Source organism: Spea bombifrons, chromosome 1, assembly GCF_027358695.1.
Source record: "Spea bombifrons isolate aSpeBom1 chromosome 1, aSpeBom1.2.pri, whole genome shotgun sequence".
Taxonomy (NCBI): Eukaryota; Metazoa; Chordata; class Amphibia; order Anura; family Pelobatidae; genus Spea; species Spea bombifrons.
Window position 1 is genome coordinate 46,887,618 of NC_071087.1, and position 21,796 is coordinate 46,909,413.

At 41.1% G+C, this 21,796-nt stretch overlaps 1 protein-coding gene across 1 annotated transcript in view; it reads right to left on the minus strand.

The window, feature by feature from the left end:
* The window catches only part of GSTCD (glutathione S-transferase C-terminal domain containing), a 57,291-nt gene that overhangs the window by 23,745 nt on the left and 11,750 nt on the right, over positions 1–21,796 (minus strand). The window contains exons 2-5 of the mRNA XM_053461523.1: positions 15,154–15,589; positions 11,691–12,155; positions 8,782–9,033; positions 6,544–6,637 (exon numbers count right to left, since the gene is read on the minus strand). Coding sequence (XP_053317498.1) covers positions 6,544–6,637; positions 8,782–9,033; positions 11,691–12,155; positions 15,154–15,573 — 1,231 coding nt within the window. The 5' untranslated portion in view covers positions 15,574–15,589. The remainder of the gene's footprint in view (positions 1–6,543; positions 6,638–8,781; positions 9,034–11,690; positions 12,156–15,153; positions 15,590–21,796) is intronic.

Below are 21,796 nucleotides of genomic sequence, written 5' to 3' on the forward strand. Positions count from 1 at the left end.
GGGAGATTGTGAAAAGGGGGGTAGGGAGGGAAAGGGGAGATTGTGAGAAGGGGGTAGGGAGGGAGAGGGGAGATTGTGAGAAGGGGGGGTAGGGAGGGAAAGGGGATATTGTGAGAAGGGGGTAGGGAGGGAGAGGGGAGATTGTGAGAAGGGGTAGGGAGGGAGAGGGGAGATTGTGAGAAGGGGTAGGGAGGGAGAGGGGAGATTGTGAGAAGGGGGTAGGGAGGGAGAGGGGAGATTGTGAGAAGGGGGTAGGGAGGGAGAGGGGAGGTTGTGGGAAGGGGGTAGGGAGGGAGAGGGGAGATTGTAAGAAGGGGGGTAAGAAGGGGGGTAGGGAGGGGAGATAGTGAGAAAGGGATAGATGTGGTATGCCGTTTTCAATAAACTTTGCATAAAATAGTTAATTTGCATTTAATTTTAATGGTTCAGAAAATGTCAGGCAAAATGGTCGGCCCTCGCACATGTTCACTTCATCAAATCTGGCACTCTTCGAAAAAAGTTTGGACATGCCTGGTCTAGAGGGATGTAGGGTGTATTACACAATAGGTAAAAGTGCCAGTATTTTATGTTTTCAGTGAATTAAAATTGAATTTTTTTAAATAAATTGTTTCCTTACATGCTCCCGCAGATCGATAGATTGGTAAATAATATAGGTTCTTTGAAAACTATTGGATCCCATCTATCATCTGATATCATGCATATTACATGCCAACACCAGTGGCGTAACAAAGAATGCCACCTCCCTCCACCCCGCAAGCTGGATCTAATAGGCTGAGTCTTCAAACGTGTTATCAAAGATATGCAAATCTTGCTGACTTACCTCATAGGGCAAATATTATTTATGCTCTGTAACAAGATATTACAGACATCTCTTCCGCTACGAGAAGCAGTTATGCTCCCGCCTAAAGCACGAGTTATGATACTGCGCTGTGTAGTATGATGGCGCTATAAAGCAATAAAACAATCAATTTAGAAGGCTTTCATGAGCAAACCCCTTAAAAAAATAAGGGAGGCAAGGTGTTGTGACAACACATTATATTCAAAAAAGCCTAATGATTAAAAATATGAAAAGATTTCCAACAGCACGAATACCACAGTCTAAACTGATCCTGCTGCCCCCTAGTGTTCTAGAACCACGGCCACAAGCAGTTTCACAACTTACAAAACAAACTATTAATGTAACACGACACTTTACTATCTTTCAGCTCAAAAAAAGTAATTTAAAAAAATAAATAAAAAGTTTGCTGTTGTGTACCATTTGAGAATTACAGAATTCTGTACAAGTGGATTTGGCAAAAATGTTTCATGTCTATTTACAAACTCAATTGTAAATCTGAACCTTTAAAGGGCTACTATGTCTGGTACATAGGAGAAAATGCCACACAATGGGAGTAATGTATATCTTTAAAAAGGTCATCATCACCATAGCAACAAATGGACCATTTCTGCTGATTAATGCATTCCACTGGCTGATAAGGTGACAGGACTGCTTCTCGAGCCTTTACACCATAATTCATCTTTATACATAATCTCTTTTTTTTTTTGGTACAATTTGTCCATTTTAGCTGGAGTCCCACTAACTGGATAAGGCCAGTAAGAGCACTTCATTAACCCTGAACCCACCTGAGGCATACCATCCACATTTTCGCTTGAACCAAGGATGCATTTGTGGGATGTATAGTTTCACATGTGTACATATCAAGCTGAGCGTTCTCAAAAGTCTGTTTTCTATAGTGGTTTACTACTATAAAGTAAATCATTTCATCAAAACAGAATTTGAAGGCATTTGGCCCACCTAGTGTGCTCAAAACACTGCACCTGTCTCCCCATGCACTGTATGTTCTAATCACTCTGCTCATCTACACATCCGCAATACTTACCTCTAATACAATCTATGAAACATTGTAATACATCCTTGTCAGAAAGCCTTGAGCAAAGAAGTGGTTCTAGACATTAGCACTGTGTCTTGAAACAAACCACCATGTCTTCCAAATTACTTACTTGTATTACTAAATAATATATCGTAAGGGCCAATGGCCAGTGCCCTCCACACCTTCTGGGTCTTTGTAATTATATTTGTTATTGTCTTCATAAACCATTGTACATCACAGCTGAATCTGTTGGCGCTATGGATATAAAATGACTACACAATTTTCTATTTTGAATATATTGCTCACATGGGACACATTGACAATGAGTGTGGACTACATTATGCCAACAAGCAACTCTCAATAGATGGTTTGTCTAGAATGGTTTCACATCTTAAGCTGAAATGCAGTGGAAATCTTATCTTATTGTAAGCAACCCAGGTTTTACAAAACTTTCTTGTTCTCTTAATGCCATCAGAATAGATGCTTTTAAGAAAGAAAACACTGTTTCTGTGATGAGGGATTTCATTTCTTGTGAGGTGCGTATTCTTTACTCAACCATGTGATCCGTCTCAACCCCCCCCTCTAAATTCCTCTTTAAGCTACGATGAAAAGTCTGAGCCTTAGAAGGAGGATCCCGTGCCAACAGAAAGGAAACGCATCTGCCAAGAAGGGTTCATTAGAATTCAGCTTGTCCCAATAATCACTCAGCAGCCCAGTCAATAACCTGTGAGTTCACAGCTTTACAAGGGATTAACACATACAGAAGTGGTTTACGCAGGTCAAAGACATAAGCATGTCCCTGTAGGCCTGCTTGAAACGGAAGCTTTTAAACTCAGCTGTCTTTGTCAGGATATATACGCAGGTGCAGTTTAGAAACTCCGAACAAGGGGTTAACACTGTAAGCATTCGCCTTGTATTTCAATATACCAGTGACTGGTTACGTACAGCCGTTCAAACATTTGAGGTCACTTTCTAGCTGTGTAACAAAATTGCAAAGGGGTTTTCTAATGATCAATTAGCCACATGGATTAGCCAACACAACTTGCCATTGGAAAGCATGAGTAGTGGCTGCTGATAAAGGGCCTCTGTACGGCTATGTGCAGACACAGACATGTATACCAAGACAAGCCCTGCGAGCTGCCACACTACCACCATGGGGTCACGCAATGTTGCCTCCTCCTGAAAGTTAGAGAGGTAAAAAGGTAAGTCCAGGTGTCGGGACCTGCCTCTATCTCCAAACTCCTCTATTGAGGACTGATTGGAGGAAGATCCATGATCTCCCCAATCGGCCCTGTTCCTCCAGCAGATCTTTCCTCTAGGCCTACAGGCATCACCAGCCTTTGTTACTATTGCACAAAGAAAGCAGGGATATATGAGCACGCTGCTGTTAGTTCTGTGACATTTTAATATTTTGACCAATTAAAGCTAAACTCAATTGTTCTTAAATGTTTCTCACATCAGTTTTTTTATTACTAGTATCACATTAAGATGTTTTTTCTTCTTCATCGTTAACCTAGATTACTGTATACAGCACTTTTATCGGCAAAAAAAAAATATCATGTTTATATGCAACTTTCCCTTTAACCCCTTAAGGACCGGGCTCATTTTTCGTTTTGTACCCTGTGGGACCGAGGCTGTTTTGACACTTTTGTGGTGCTTGTGTTCAGCTGTAATTTTCTCCTCACCCATTTAGTGTACGCACATAAGTTATATATTGTTTTTTTCAGGACAAGGATGGGCTTTCTTCAGATACCATTATTTTGATCATATCATCTTATTTACTATAAAAAAAAAAAAAATGGTGAAAAATTGAAAAAAAACACATTTTAAGACTTTTATTTGAAAAATCTTTTACTCGCCTAAAAAAGCAAGTAGAAAAACTAGCTAAATAGATTCTACTACTTGTCCTGAGTTTAGAAATACCCAATGTTTTTATGTTTTTTTGCAGTTTTTTGTAAGTTATAGGGCAATAAGTACAAGCAGCGTTTTATGATTTCCAAATCTTTTTTAACAAATCTGGTCAGTCTGCCTCCATCTCCTCTTTGGAACATCTTTGAAGCCGGTTAACTCAATTTAACCCATTCAAACCATATATTTTTGAAAACTAGACACCCCAGGGTATTCCAAATGCTGTTATTTTAACCCTTTCCATGCACCAATTATACAACTACACTTTGTCAAACTTTGTAATAGTATTTTTTTTTATTTTTTTTTCCACACAAATTGTACTTTAGTTATAGATATACAGGTCCTGGTATATGCCACTCTCTAACAACACCCCAATATGTGTTCAGGAACATCTCCGGAGTACAACGATTCCCCACATGCGTGGGCTTGTCAGATTGTTTGGCAGGTAAAAGGCTACTTTTGGGGCATGCGTAATTCAGGTGGTCATTTGGTCATTCTGCCTCCATCTCCTCTTTGGAATATCTTTGAAGCCGGTTAACTCAATTTAACCCATTCAAACCATATATTTTTGAAAACTAGACACCCCAGGGTATTCCAAATGCTGTTATTTTAACCCTTTCCATGCACCAATTATACAACTACACTTTGTAACTTTGTAATAGTAATTTTTTTTATTTTTTTTTTCACACAAATTGTACTTAAGTTATAGATATACAGGTTCTGGTATATGTCACTGTCAAACAACACCCCAATGTATGTTCAGGAACATCTCCTGAGTGCAGTGATACCCGACATGCATGGGTTTGTCGTGTTGTTTGAGATTTAAAATGCCACATTTGGGAAGTGCGCTTTTTTTCTCCATTTTGGAAAGTCTGTACCTATGCCCTATCTTTGAGCTCGGCCACTCCAATTTACCCCATCAGCCATTTTTTTTTATATTAGACACCCCTTGGGTATTTGAAGTGCTTTTATTTTAACTCTGTTGAGATTTTTGAGAAATTTTAGCACTTGCTCAAAATAATAAACTTTATTTTATTTTTTTAATACTTTTTTATATTTTTTTTACACATTTTGCTGGTACTGGATGGTTCATCTAGTGACATCACTGCATAATTATTTTTAAATGTTAGCACTTTTTTTTTTTCAAATATTTTACTAATCACATTGTGATTAGAAAGCTGGGCTCCATTGACTTGCATGGTTGAATGCAGTACCTGTATTCAACCTGCAAGTGGAGCCAGAGTTCTCTAGAGGGTCTGGAGACCATCTAGCGAACTTTTAAAACTTGATTGTTTTTTTTACAGGGCGGCCGCCATCTTGCTGATGGCGAAGAACACCGGCAGCTGCGGCTGTGACCACTCTCCGGAGAGGTCACAGCCCATCCAGAGGTAAGTGTTCGGTGTCGCTGGATGCCTCCTGATCGAGGCATTCCAGCGACACCATTTAAGTTTAGGAGGCGATCGTTGGGGAGGGGCCAGACATGGCCCCCGATGCCGATCTCGGCCTTGCTGAATGCCTCAACATCGAGGCATTACAGTAACGCCGTTTAAGCGAAGAAAGTGATCGTTGATCACTTTCTAAGCTTATTTAATTTTTTGAACCGGCAAAGGTCATTAAGGGGCTATTAAACTTTTCCCTTTAATAAAATGTAACAAGAGTCCGCCTATTACATATCGCTGAACACTGAAGCAGACATCCATTTTAAAAAGGCGTGGGGGGTGAGTACTGCTACATTAGACACACATTGGGAGACAAAATTATATGATAACATACAGGCAAAAACATAAGTATTGTTTAAAAGTATTGTAGCTGGAAACAGTTGTTTTCTAATGGAATAACTTTACAGGTGTATAGAGGCCCGTTATCAGCAGTCATCACTCCTGTGTTCGCTAACCAAAGTTTAAAAAGCTATGAACAAAAAGTAAAGTGATTGAGTTTCTTTCCAATAAAAAGTATATGACCTGGCTTGTGTGTAAGCTCTCGTGTTTTATTATGGGTAGAAATGCAAATTGATTAATTATTTTTCTTACGAAAGGCAAGTATATAAGAAAAAAAATCGATTTTAGTAAAAGCAGTAAATATGTAAAGAATTTAAATGGCTTGGCAGTCAGAACATTGAAAAAGGTAGATTCCTTCGCTATGAAGTTAAGTGATATAATTGACTTGCTCATTACTTCTTAGCTACACAATAGCAGGTTATTTCAGACTACAAATACAATCCTTTTTCTCAGAAAAGCAAACCAGCGTATGTAACAATGTACATTAAAAGCATTTCATTTATTTGGCAGGCACTGTACAAGTTAACAATAATGTAGCATGACTATATCACTATAAAAAAGCACGAAAATAGCAACCCTATGTGAAAGAACGGGAAACGGCGCAAAAGACCGGGAACCGAGAGAGGGCGCAAAAGACCGGGAACCGAGAGGAAAAGACCAGGAACCGAGAGGAAAAGACCGGGAAAAGAAGAGAGGGCGCAAAAGAGCGGGAAACGAGAGAGGGCGCAAAAGAACGGGAAAAGAAGAGAGGGCGCAAAAGAGCGGGAAACGAGAGAGAGAACGAGAAAGAGCGGGAAACGAGAGAGAGAACGAGAAAGAGCGGGAAACGAGAGAGAGAACGAGAAAGAGCGGGGAAACGAGAGAGAGCGAGAAAGAATGGGAAACGAGAGAGAGCGAGAAAGAGAGAAAATGGAGTGGGGAGAGAAATAGAGGCAAACAGATTTTCAACGACAGGCACATGTGCTAACACTAATATTAAAACCCACCTTCAGCAGGACTTGCTGCAGCTGGAAGACTCTCCCAATCTATGGTCCAAGATGGGTGCGGGTGATTCGAAAACTGAGCTTCAATACCATGATTCTGCAAGAAAGGTTTAGAAGTGAAAAATGTTTATTAAGCCTCGCTACTTTTAAGACCACAATTCTATTTTGGCACTGCTACATTTTCAGACGCCATTCATGGGTACATGTACCAGAGCCTAATATGGTCTTATGTCGTGCCAAAAAATGAGAGAAACCTAGAGGCTGTAATTAAAAATATAGATTAAATAGGTTACTGGAAACCAGCATGATTCATACTTTATCATTAAGATCATACAGTGTGAATCAGTATGATATTAGTCAGAGATTAAAAAGTGAAGCTGTGTCAAAAGAAACCAGCTAGCTACTTAAAAATATTTAATACATAGAACAGCAAAATAACATCCAACCTACAGCAGCCTATGGTTATTCTTCCCCAAGTCACCTACAATTTTTAAAAGGTATTTCTTATAACGTATTTCAAGCATACTGCTACGGGCAATTTCTTAATTTCTACACCGGTTATAAAACACGTTACAGAAATTTAAGCAATTTTGGCATACAAAATAGTCAATTTGAGTGAAGATGATGGCTATGGGATTTAAGAATTAATCATTCTTGGGTAATAAAATCAAATGCTCATCTCTGGTAATCAAACACAGGTTACTTGTTAAAACACAGAACGGTTCGATCTGTTCAGTAAATATTCAAAAATAAGCTAAGCATTGAGATATTTGGGTTATACAGTCTAACCGCTACGTTCCCAAACGGTTTCCAAAATGAACAGAATATAATAATCCTGGCATTGTGCTTTTCAGTTTGTTTTCTCCTTGTTTTATCAGAGATCTGCAGCCTGTTAACAGAACTTCCACTTACCAACATGTCCTGCAGTAACAAAACAACAAAATCAGCCAGCCAAACCTATCTGATACAAACATTTATTTATATTTTTGTTAAGTTTGTTTTACTGGGTTTCAAACATCAGCCAAGTAACACACAGACACACAGCACGGAATGCAGAACCCCACATTGGTTTCATTAGCGGCTAGTTGGAAGCTGGAAAAGAGTTGCAGGGTTTACTTAGGTCAGGGCTCGACAAATCCCAGGCGCCAGGTCGCCATGGCGACAGAGAATTTTGTCCTGGCGCCTAGGTTTTGTCCTCTTACATCCAGAAAAAAATGTGGATGTAAGAGGCTGAGTCACCACACGGGGGCGCTGCTGCTGTCTGCCCGCCCCCGAGCCTGAGATCACTCCCACGGAGTGATCCTGTAGGCTGAAAACGCGGTTGCTGCAAAACCAGCAATCGTGTTTTCAGCTGCCACAGGCAGCTTCAGGGAAGGGGTTTGTGTGTTGATTGGGTCCCCACACAAGTGTGGGGACCTGACACAACACCCCCCAGCTGCCTGATCGCTCCATGAGAGCGACAGTGCAGCGTTAACCCCTTCAATGCCGCGATCGCGGCATTTAGGGGTTAATTCCCGTTTTGTACGGGGCTCTGCTGCTGGTGGTCTGCCTAGAAGCCCAGGCAGACCAGCAACAGCAAAAACGAGCCTCCACAAGCCCTTTGATGATTCTTGTAGGCATGGAAGCCTACAGCAGTCATCAGAGACTCCCCCTGCAATGGCTGGTCTATAGACCAGCAATTGCGTCCCAACTGCCAGAGGCAGCTTCAGGGACAGGGGAGAGGGTTCTTCGGTCTCCACATGAGTGTGGAGACCAGCCCCAACACCCCCCTGCTGCCTGATCGCTCCCCGAGAGCGACAGTGCAGCGTTAACCCCTTCAATGCCACAATTGTGTATGACACATTCGTGGCATTGCAGGGGTTAACATTTGTCCACAAGCTCGTGGGGACTAAATATCAGTCAATGCTGTGCTCCAATGGAACATCAGCATTGAAAGAGTTAAAAAAATAATAATAATAATAATAATTAAAAAAAAAAAACAGCACTGACCTGAAAGTCCAGGGTGCTTCCAGGTCAAATGCTGTGAGTTTAGTAAGTGGGCTGATGATGATCAGATCCCTCCTGACCAACTGTTAGTTTAAAAAAATACTGGCTCCTAACTTTTTTACCTGGCGCCTAGATTCACAACAAATTTGTCAAGCCCTGACTTAGGTATATTTTTGAATGCTACAAAACATTTTTTCAGTGTCTTGAAAATGTTTATGTTCACTTTAGTCGAAAAAAGAAAAAAAAAAATCTTACCTTCAGCTTTGTCATGGTTGGCCTTGGACCTCCTATAAAGGCTGAGTCGGGTGTCTCAAGGTCCCCAGTTTCTGCGTTGGGAGGCGCAGGCTGCGGTTCTTGATGTGAACTTCTATCAGGAAAGTTTAAAAAATGTATACTACACATACCAGCTGCAGCTCTAATGCCAGGTACCTGCTGTACCCGCTTGTACCAACCAGTGATAAGGGGAAGCTTGGTTACTATTTCTTCTGATAGTTTGTGAAGAGAAACCTAAAAATGAAATGAAATATATATGTCTCATAAGCATATGCATAGCACTTCTCACTCCTGTATAGCATACACAGCACTGATTGAGGAGAAAGGAGTATGCCCGAATCACATACTGTGCAGGAAAAAATACGATAAAATACGTCTGCAGATTTTATCACTCAGCCCATTACTTTTTACCTTGGAAATAATAACTTTAGAACTGCTCCCATAATCCAACACATCCCCTTTTTAAATACATATCTGCTCATCTCTATTTCTTTTTCCTTCATCTTAAAGTCTAACTGGGTCTCGTCTCACTCCATTCCCAATTTGCAGGTAAAGGAACAAGTTCACAAAAACCCAGGAGTCCAGAAGCATGTATCAGTTTACGTCTAGCCCTGCAAATGCTAGAACTGGTCCTATGTGTGCTTCTTCCATAAGGAGTAAATTTGCTCAATCAATTCTAAAAGACAGGTGCCTGGTACATCACAATTCAGATTTCAGATTCACAAAAAGCCCAGACTATCTGGTACTGACAGTGGTTGACAGCGAGTGCATAGTTTACGTCAGGTTTAACATTTGATATCATAAGCCGCTAAACATAAGAAAAGAGAAATGGTGTCATCGGTAATTATGGAGCCTCTCAGTCTGCACCACCCTTGCTTTCAAGTCACCTGGAGGCATGTCTACCCATGTTCCTGGAAGATAAACTAGTTAAATCAGATTGATCACGTGCATCTTGTAAGCGGATACTGTTGAGAAATGTAGATGCTGGAATGAAGGGATCATGCTATCATTACTCCTTCAGCAAACGGGAAACCAGGACCTTGCGGATGTTTATTCAAGATATCATCTTGATAGATATCTAATATGCAATTACTGCTAATCTACTAATCAGATGCACCTCACTAAAATAACAAGGTATAAGGAAATAAGTGTTATCAAATGACCCACCCATAACAAAAAAAATCTTCAAATATGTGTAGCATGGAGAAGCAGATAGAAATCTAGATTCCCATTCCAGACAAGAGCCAATGACCTCCTCTATTCAATCCTTCCATTATCTAAGACTTGCTTTATTTTCCGCATTATGTTTAAGAAGAACTGCTGTTGTCCTATGTTGACGTAATTATGGATGTACCTAAGCATCCCCCAATCACTTCTTCCCGTTAACAGATAAACAAAAGCTGCCCTTAAAGATTTCACCATCTAATTTGAAATTGCAACTATTTGTGAAGGTGTGTTTTAACTTTTTTTTAAGAAAACAAAAGACAGAAGTATAAAAACATTTGCTAGATACAAATCAGCAGGGGAGTGATCAGAGATTTTTGCAGGATCTGGGTCATTTAAAATAAATACTCAATGTTAATATTGGAAGTGAATGCCTGATCGTACTACTGGGCATTCAAACAATAAAAGGTGTACCAGTGCTTAGACAGCGGTGCTCGTTAAAACAGCCTGATCGCTACTTTACGTCTTAATGCACTCTGGCTGCTTTTATTTAAGGATGTCATGGTACATCCTTGTGGAAGAAGACAAATGTCTTGTTCTTAACAAATAAATGGAAACAAATGATAAGGGGTACTAAAGTCATTGTCTCGCCTCTACTGAATTATAGACTTTTGGACTAAATAAAATACTAGAAATATTTTTCACAGTAATGATTCATCCAACTCATTTCAGAAAAAATAAATTCTTCAATAAAGTGACATTTTGCTACATTCATAATTCTTTCACGGAATTAGTCACTTTCATTTGAAACAAAAGCAGACGTGGATATGTATGCCTTTAAAAGGTTCTGTTTCACCTACTCCGCTTACTAGTACTTCTGAATGCACAACCCTTTGTCAAAAGTAATTCTTAATTGATTACAATTTATTAACTTAATTGTTGGCGGGAACATTTAATTACTATATGACACAAAAGCAGGCACTGATAGGATGCCACCATGACGTCCATGTTGCTTTTATGTGATTAAACCTTCAGACTATAGAATACATTGACAGATCTAACAAAGTGTTTTTTTCTACTTAACATGCTAAAGATCGTAATGATTGTTTCATGGATATGGGCACACTGTGAAGTTTTACTCGCTAAGGAGCAAGCAAATCAATATTTGCTCTAGTCTATGGATGAACATGTTTCCACTTGTGCTGGCAATGATTTACAAAGGCCCAAAGAAATCTACTGTTGTGCATTTAACAGAACCGAAATTACATTACACAGTCACGTTTGTTCCAGTTTATCATGTCTATTAGTAAAGATGAACATTTAATGTAAAGAGAATGGGGGGGGGGGATCGCAGTAGAAGTAATACGGTTTCAACAGAATCTGGCACCACGTATTCACGTGACCGGGAGAGATGGTTTAATCTGCAGACCCACTGACCTCTGTGGTATTGAATTCCTACCTTTATAAGGTTTATTTAAAACAGTGAGACCAATATAGTCTCTACCATTTGATATTATATCTGGAAAAAAACAGATTTTGCATGTTAGCATTCCAAATTAGAACCCATCGGCATAAAGTATGCCGATCAGTTACCCTAATACCTTCGGTGTGGCCTGTATATCAAGCCATGTTAATGACCATTTTTTGTATATGACGTAACTAAAAAACATGAGCAAAAAAGCACATTAAAAAATCTGTTTGGCAATAAGAATGCCACAAATTCTTACCAGAAACTGATGAAGACATGGCAAGAGGACAACATCAGTAAGAGTAAAGTAGAGGCCTTCGGCAAACACATGCTCCAGAGGAGGAAGGTCAGTAGCCTTGGTTTTTCTGATGTGGGAAGGCTCCCTTGTGGTTCTGGTTGGAGTTCCTCCTATTGTCAATTTACTAAGGGCAGCTCCTAATTCTAAACTGGCTGGATTAGAGAGCTGGCCATCACTCACAGCCATTTGCACATGTCTATCATCTCCAGCTTTGCCGACACTTTCTGTAGGACTATTTTCCTTGGTCGCCTTCTGCTGTTGCAGCTTTTTCCTTCGGATTTTATCATCGTTATGAACCCGGACTGGTTCTCCTAGCTTTTTCTCAAGCTGCAGCACTTCTGGTGGGATAACTGTTGAAGGTTCCTTTAGGAAATTCTCCACAGCCAGTGGGATGCTTAGCTCACAAAGTCTGGTCCACTGACTTACCTGCCAGACAGAACAAAACCAAGCATTTTATTTTAATTTCAAATTATATTTCTGGATAAAACTATTAACAGCATAGATTCAGTGATATCATAGCAGGATATATTGTTAAATTTGTATTAAAAAAAAACCCACCAAAAAACACTTCGATAGTTCAATGAAAGAACAACCAAAATATCCACGATCATCGTCCCCCCAAAAAAGCTACTTTTCTCAAACCCTTGATCAGTTTCTGGTGAATCATTTGTAGGAAAAGACTAAAGGGTGTCACTATGTAAAGCTGGTAGGAACAAAGAGAGGGGAGATATGATAGACGTGCTTAAACACATGAAATAATTTAAAATACAAGAGGGAAGTTTATTACAAAGGAGGAGAAATGGCCATAGTCTAAAATTAGAAGGTCTGAGGCTCAGAAGTAACATCTTCCCAGCAGAAGTGGTAGAAGCTAGTATAGTAAGTGAATCTAAATACGCATGGGGTAGGTCACTGAAAAATGAGCAGATTAATAGACTGAATGGTTCTCATCTGCCTTCAAATTCTATGTTTTTAAGTGTCAAAGAAAAAAAATTCAATCTGCAGAGATTAAGCAGACAAGCCCTAAATTAGTATGCTTACACTAGACGTGATAAAAGGTTAATTAAGGTACGACGTTCATAATGCAAGTTATATCTGTTGCAACATGTTTGTTTGGCTTGATAGTACCTGTGCACTGTCAAGTGTTACTAAAACGGTAGGCACCACGCAGTCCGATAAACGCAAAACCGCGAGACTGCATTCATTTAATCAATCACCGTTTTGACAAAGCCATTTAAAAAGGTATTCTTAGAGGCTATACTTCTTGGCATCCATAGTCGGCTAAATGTTTCATTAATATTAAACCGAAGTCTGCACGCACGCTAAATCCAAGCCCACACACTGGCATTAATAGCCTGCAGGCTCCAAAAACCGTTCCCAGCTTCTTGAACGTTTGCTCGGTTTTTTTGTTACATCATTTTTCAGCATTAATAAAACATCCATGCCCTAAAAACACACAAGCTAGCTTCAGAATTGGCCGTAGAGTGGAAATATAATGAAGAAAACAGTCTATGGCTGAGAAATATATAACTGCAAATATTACAAACATGAAGGCATGGCGGTGAAAACTAAAAAACGTGAAAAAAATGCTCTGTGTTGCTACAAGCTATTTTTAACGTTATTAGCGTTCTCAGGTACTACTGTTCTGCTTTAAAAGTGACACTCCAGCCATCATATGTACTTTAATGCACGTGTTGCCCCCGCAGCAAATGCATTTGGTTCTCTCGCCTGCCCCTCCGCTGTTTTGCGTGCAGGAGACGTGTCGAGCCGAACACAGCCCCTGACACATGATATGCTTACCTCCGTGTGCATGTGCTGAAAGTGCTCCCATTGATTGCATTGATTGATACCACTAATTGCTTGATTCAATCAGCCAATCAGTGACTGCAATATTTTAAGGAACCTTAAAGGTTCTATGTTATGTGATTACATCTATAGGGGAAAGAATACCAGCTAAGAAATGTTTTACGTTTCTATGGCAACAACGTAGCAGTGCCTGTTTCTGTATCACATGACAATTAAGGGTCCCCAACAAAAATGTAAGAACGAGGCAAAATTTTACATACTATGTAAGAAAAAACTATTTCTGGGTAATGTTTGGGCATTCAACAGCTCAAGGAGAAATCTTTCTAGTGCCACATTTAACATCCTCACACGGGTCAACTGAAATAGCCAACATTTCTAAGCAAAAACTCACAGGTAGGCAGAGGAGGCACTCTGGGACAGTCGGCAGGTATGCTCATAGATACTTAGCAATCAAATAAAACCTAAATACATTAAATTTGCATTACTTTTATTTATATAGTGTTAGCAGATTCCATAGTGTTACAATCAGTGGGATAATTTAAAGCCGCACACAAACTGGTACAAAAGGAGAAGAGGGCCCTGCTCTTGCGAGCTTACAGTCTAGTGCAGGGGTGTCCAACCTGCGGCCCTCCAGCTGCTTCAGGGCTACATCTCCCATAATGCTCTTTCAGCTAAGGGGCCGGCTGAGGAGTATGGGAGATGTAGTCCTGCAGCAGCTGGAGGGGCGCAGGTTGGACACCCCTGGTCTAGTGGGAGGCTGAGGGGGGAAGTGAAACAGTAGGAGAGGACTGTTCGCATGGGGATAGATTAATTAAATTCTATGAAAAATCTTTGTGTGGCGATTTTGACAATGAAATGAGCTACCATCTATAACCGACTGTACAGATGACTCCCAACTGCATTGTCAATGGTGCCCACATCACCAGGCTTGGTTTACATTGCATGCACCTTAGGCAAAAATGCGGTGCCCTAAATGGTCAAAAAAAATATATACCGTATTGGCTCGGATATAGGCCGCCCCCTAAAAGTTTGGTGCTTTTTTAAAGTAAAAAGTTTTTTTCTTTAAAAAAGCACCAAAACATGCTGCCACTCTGTCCCCCCCACCGAGATATGCTGCCACTGTCCTCCCTCCCCGAGATATGCTACCACTGTCCTCCCTCCCCGAGATATGCTGCCACTGTCCTCCTCCTCCCCCCCGATATGCTACCACTGTCCTCCCCCCCCCCCGAGATATGCTGCCACTGTCCTCCTCTGCCCCCCCCCCTCCTCGACTTACCGGAGCAGACACCCGGGAGTCTGCTCCGGTAAGTCGGGGGTGGGCAGAGGTAAAACGCATCGTGCGGACGGTCCGCACGATGCGCTTAGACAACCTCCCGCGCCGGCACCCCCCCCCTCGTGGGAAGTGCTGGCAGGGGAGGCTGTCTGAGCGTATCGGGGAGTAGGATGCAGGTCCCCTGCACCGCTGCATGTCCCGGGCGTCGGGCGCTAGACCCCGAATATAGGCCGCACCCCCACTTTAAAGACTTAAAGTGGGGGAAAAAAGTGCGGCCTATATTCGAGCCAATACGGTATATACCAATGCAACTCAAACATACAGATTAAGCAACACAGTGTAACTTACTTCTGCGCAGGCTTTTAGACAAGTGTTTTTAAACCCAAGCAACTCACTGACATCCTTTCTGTCAGGCTTGGCAAGACATGTTTTCTGTATAATGTGTCTGAGAACCACGGCCAGGCCTGCTCTGCAGAAGGATCCAGATGCCTCCACAATAGCAGGCAAACGACAGCCCTGAACTATCAGCGGGAGGTCACGTCTGCAGAGGATTGTGACATCGACGTTGCTGGGTAATAAGCCTTGATTGTATGAGCAGTTTTCAGTTCCTTCTGGCAGCACCAGGAAAACGCTAAATGCCTTACAATCACAATACGACATCAAGAACAAAGAAATTGAGGTATGAAGAGGAAGGAGGACATCCTCGTGGCGAGGATCAACATCTAGGAAAAGCTGTTCTTCAGCATCTGTGCTGGGCTTGGCCTTCATATCTGTTTCAGAAGATCTGAAAGATCAGACAAAGTAATAAAATAAACTACTGTGCAGAATAAATGGTGAACAAAATACATTATGGCCCGTTACATTTTTTATAGCTTAATATTATTGCGTGAGCACTGCATGGGCTCAGAGTAAATGCTAAAGACACACGCTGCAAGCAAATTTCCAAAACAAAAGTACATTTGCTGATTTAAGTAATAGGCTAGGATTCCATTTTTTTTAAATGAAGAATACTACCAGGCATTAGGTTAAAATTAATCAATCATCTTACCTGTCTGCTTTACTGGACATCATTTTCTCACCTCTCTACCATATGTCAATGTATATATATTATTAAATATGAAGTTTTGCGAGAATGATCTGGTTCCTGGCCAAATATGGTTAAAGAATCATTTCTGGGGAGGGCTTGGGCATTTAAAACGATGATGAGGTTTTCAATGCTGGATTCAGAGGTACCCATAATCGTAACAAAACAAAAACAGGGTGTCAAACAAATTGGAAAATTGTGCAAAACGTGAAGGTCTTTCAGTCCCGCCACACCGAAATAATGTATTCCAGCCATGCTTATCAATATAAAGACTGCCGCACTCATCACAGCCGTTTTGTCCTATGGATTATCTAAAATTGGATACAGTTTCTGGGAATACATAATCACGTCTTTCACACATTCTTAAATGTGAGCCTTGCCACCGCTGTACACAAGGAAAAAAAATCAATTTGCTCTGCCAGCGTTTGAATGGGTTCTTTCAGTCTACAACTGATTGGGGAATTATTATTTTTTTTTTTTTTAAACCACACACCAGACAAGATGCGTAAACTACATGGACATTGCGACAAAAAGAATCGCGTGTGATTAAGCCCTATGAATAAGTTATATATACTTAAACACCCCAGCATCAAGTGTAATAAGAAAAGAAAAAAAATGACACTTTCCTTGAAGGTTTTATATAGGGTCACGTCAGTTTTACAACAGTAGTTAGGCAAAGAGCACTTTTGTCCCTAAGACGCCCCTTAGAAATGAGTAGCAGGAGATTATTTTGACATTATTTCATTATTTATGAGAACATTTGATTTAGAAGTATACTTCATTGGCTTTGGCCTTAAGTTGTATTTAACTGGTTTCCTGACCCAATATGCCAAAGTATGAAATGGTCTTCCTTTGTTGAGTTACAGGTTATTAAAAATTGCGGTTTATCTTGGTATTGACAATAACAAACAAACAAAACAGGTTGCGGGGCCTTATGACCCATGAGAAAATATTTCTACAAAGAAGGAGGGCTAAATATTTATTACGACTATTTACACACGTGAACATGGGAAGGAGACCTAGACGGGTCAGATAAGGACCGGAGCAGTGTTTCCCCCAAAATATTCATGATGTTTCCCAATTAAGGAAAGAGCCTACAAAAAAAGAGTTTGGCCATTGCATTTTGCATAAACTCCAGTGCATTTTACTTTAGGCATTAAGGTTTTGGATTGTCAAATAGTTTTGTATTAAACAATTTCAATGTTTAAAGCCTATTGCTCTAACTTTACTCATTGACAATGAGCACCTTTTATATACACATTGTAAGTTATTACAGATCAGCATTACTGAATCAACAAAAATGCAACATCTAAGCAGTAGATGGCACTGTGTACCAGCAATTTTACATACTGAATCCGCACCGAAAGCGATCCCTACCTATTCAAATCGCTTTCTGCTTTCCTTGTTTCCAGCAGGCCATCACTGGTAGGAAAGAGTTTCCAATTAAATCAGTTGGTGTGCCAAACGCACATGCACACAGGGGGTCTCATTGGACCCCCTGAAAAGCTCATGCTAGGCAGCGCAGGAGTATCAGCGTGTGTGCAGTGATGAGCCGAAGATGCGTTTCGTCAAACACATCTCCCACAAGCAAAATAGCTGCTGGGGTGGGAGAATAAATGCAAAGGGAGGATTAGATTGATTTAAAAAAAAAAAAAAAGTTGGTTTGATCTAGGAGCCAGCCCTAAAAGATTAAGGTGCCAGCTTTTTTTTTTTTTCCATCATGTTTTTTTGTTTCATATATTACCACATGGTCTGCAGTTAAAGGATGTTTATTGGGGTAATACGACATAAAACACACCTTTCTTTAGGGCCGTGTGTTTATGTTTCACACATAGCCCCTTTGTGTATAACATCGGCAGTTACAAGACAAGGGAGGATATGCAGAATGGTGTTGCATTCCCATCATAGGCTCGGCATAATATGCATGAACAATACCACCAGCTTTCCTATTGTGGATGTGACACGGACACTTTGGGTGTTGCAGTTTTTCCACTTAAGGTTTTATTCACTAAAGGAAGAGTTGTCAGGTTTTGGTTTTACCTTCCTCACTGATGTATTCAATATGAAGGGCCAACACTAGCAGGATGCTCCAGCAAGAAGAGCTGAGCTGGCCCTGCATAATACATAACTCAATAGACGAGGACACCTTGAAGAATTGGATGCCCATTTTAGTTCACATTTCAACTTATTGGCCGAATTTTTTTTATATTGTTGCATTTCCCCCCCAGCATAGTTGTCATTGTCCATATGGCTACCACAGCAGGAGTCTTCTTAAGTTAACAAGCAGGTGGCAAAAATGGTTTCCAGCAACTGACCTATAATGGGATTCGCACTGCCAGAGATTTACCTGGTTTAGCAATCACCATGGCAACTAAGGTTTTCTTTTGCCTTGTGCGTGTGCTATCGTCAGCCATTAAAGAATGCTGGCCTTGTCATATGTTTTCCACAGACTGCCGCTGTACGAGTATCTGACAGAACTATATGCTGAAAGGAGGCAGACTGCCAATTCCAAGGGGCTCTGTTACATGCCAGGTACCAGAAACGATTGCAGTCCATTTAATTGCTTCCATTTTGTCAAGACGCCAGATAGTTTAAGGTACAGATTAACTCTGGCACCCAATCTCCAAGGTGAGGCGGAAATTCAATTTAAAAAAAGGGTAGTACTGTGTCCTCAGAGTCACAGTGAAAAGGAAAATGAGATTTTCCAGAAAACAGACACAGAGAGGCCGACGTATTCCAGACACTGCCGTTATATCCTCTTTGTCATAACTACCGATACTTAAGAACGGTAAGATGATTCTTTGACCTAAGCAATCAAGGCTGAACAAATTTTAGGACCCATGTTTCCACGGATCAATCCCTACCTGGTTCTTAATAGTCTCTGGCGGTCAGATTAAACTCTCCATAGAGGTGTCCAGCCCTGATTCCAGCTTTCTAGTTAACCAAAGGAAGCTCCCATACATTTAAATCTCACAACTCAAGTCATTTTTGAAATCTAAACAAACTCTAGAAACAGAAAATACTTATATACATATGAAATAAATCCTTAAAGGACATTGTATCACTCCACACCAACCAGCTACTATGTTATTTAGGGCCGCAAACATTGTAATTCAACCACTAGTGTTGCATACTCTTAAATAAGGCCATGTGAAAAGACACTTGAACCAGAAATTAATTCACTTTTTCGCTACCTCTGGCTGTACCCCGTGACTGCAAAGGACCACCTAAAGATGGATTTGTGCAAATTCTTTGCGTATTCAAATACGAATCCTAAACACTCCAAACCTCTCCCGCTCCCCGCGCATATTAAGTCATATCTTTGTTCTTTGCGGCTTCATTTGTACATAACTTTGTATAAACAGAGACTGGGTTACCCTCGTTATTTTTGTCCAATAAAAATCCTAAAGCAATTATCGATGTGATATAAATTGTCAAGTAATGGATTGTTGGTTGGGAAGAACGATAAAACCACAAACTTTGCTCTCTTAGGAGAGACCATTTCTGAGAAGATAAGTGGAACAGCCTTCCAGCTGAAATGGTACGGGGAAATTTATCCCGGCCATGAATGTGATTTGTGGTTGGCATCGTGTAACCCAGGGCTCGACAAATCCCAGGCGCCAGGTCGCCATGGCGACAGAGAATTTTGTCCTGGCGCCTAGGTTTTGTCAGCCTCTGACATCCAGAACAAAATTGTTGAGGCTGAGTCGCCAGACGGGGGCGCTGCTGTCTGCCCAGGAGTCTGGGCAGACAGCACAGCCACTCCGAGCCCGCCCCCGAGATCACTCCCACGGAGTGAGCCTGTAGGCTGAAAACGCGGTTGCTGCAAAAACCAGCAATCGCGTTTTCAGCTGCCACAGGTAGCTTCAGGGAAGGGGGTTGTGTGTTGATTGACAGGGCTTGTGGGGGCTCGTTTTTGCTGTTGCTGGTCTGCCTGGGCTTCCAGGCAGACCACCAGCAGCAGAGCCCCGTACAAAACGGGAATTAACCCCTAAATGCCGCGATCGCGGCATTGAAGGGGTTAACGCTGCACTGTCGCTCTCATGGAGCGATCAGGCAGCTGGGGGGTGTTGTGCCAGGCCCAGGCAGACCAGCAACAGCAAAAACGAGCCCCCACAAGCCCTGTGATGACTCCTGTAGGCATGGAAGCCTACAGCAGTCATCAGAGTTTCCCCCCACCCCCCTGCAGTGGCTGGTCTATAGACCAGCAATTTGAGTCCCAGCTGCCAGAGGCAGCTTCAGGGACAGGGGAGAGGGTTCTTCGGTCTCCACATGAGTGTGGAGAACAGCCCCAACGCCCCCCTGCTGCCTGATCGCTCCCTGAGAGCGACAGTGCAGCGTTAACCCCTTCAATGCCACAATTGTGTATGACACATTCGTGGCATTGCAGGGGTTAACATTTGTCCCCACAAGCTTGTGGGGACTAAATATCAGTCAATGCTGTGAGCCAATGGAACATCAGCATTGAAAGGGTTAAAAAAAAAAAAAAAAAAAAAAAAAAAACAGCACTGACCTGAAAGTCCAGGGTGCTTCCAGGTCAAATGCTGTGAGTTTAGTAAGTGAGCTGATGATCAGATCACTCCTAACCAACTGTTAGTTTAAAAAAAATCCTGGCTCCTAACTTTTTTACCTGGCGCCTAGATTCACAACAAATTTGTCAAGCCCTGGTGTAACCCATAAGCCAACCATACATCTCATGGCAGCACCGTAGGGTCTCCTACTCCGACCGTGCAGGAACGTTTCTGAAGCTTAGGGGATGATCAGCAGCCACCTTTGTAGCAGACCCCGTCTGAATGATGGCCAAAACTTTACTGATGATTTTTAAAAGCTTTATTGTAAACTTTCCTTTAACTCCAAAAATTCACCGTAAGAGCTAAACATAATACAAATAATATGCATTAATGACTTATCCCTAAATTATCTATCTTTTGCATATTACTAATACAAAGTAAAAATATACAGACCTTATGCCTTTTCAGGGGTTTGCTAAACAACCTTGTATATGAGGATGGACTCTGATAACTCTTGTTGATATGCTGGCTCTCTTGTATTACAGTTATGACCAGTATGACTGTTATGACCAGTATATCCCAAGACCATTTCCTTCTGAGTAACAGTCCTACCCCAAACACATTCCCCCTGCAACATGGACAGTGTAAACCCTATCCACATTTAAAACTTGCAAAAACTATGAGAATATGAATACAACAAATTATAACATAAATGACAGAGTTAAGTCTGTTACACTCCCACCAAATTATACATGTTTTCCAAACATGAGTAATTTCCACTTAATAACACATTAATAACTATAATAAATTATAGTGAAGTCCTTTAGAACATTCAGTCATTCAGCTTCCAATAATAAGATCAACTTCTGTGCTGGTCTCTCTACTGCTGAGATCTTGTTTATCCGTTCTCCTTTCTTGCTTAGTGTTTTATCACCAAGTGCTATTGTGGCCGTCCTTACTAGTCCATCTGGGCTGATTATGGTGTCTATAATCCGTCCAAGTCTCCATTCATTTCTTGGCAAATTATCATCTGCATCCATGACCACATCACCAATTTGAAAATTCCTTTTGGAAGCATGCCAACACTGCCTAGTAGCGATGTTGAGAAGATACTCCTTTTTCCATCTGCTCCAAAACTGTTCAGTAAGATACTGTACTCGTCTCCATCTCTTTTTCCCATATAAATCTTCTCTTGTGAATTCTCCTGGTGGTGGAAGGGCTGTGGTGGATTTCATGGTAATCAGATGGTTAGGTGTAAGTGGTTCTAAGCTCTTGGAGTCATTTAGGTTGTCCACTGTAAGGGGGCGACTATTGACTATAGCCATGGCTTCATTAAACAAAGTGCGTAGTGAAGCATCATTGAGTCTGCCTGATGAGAGGGAAACTGTAGTATTAA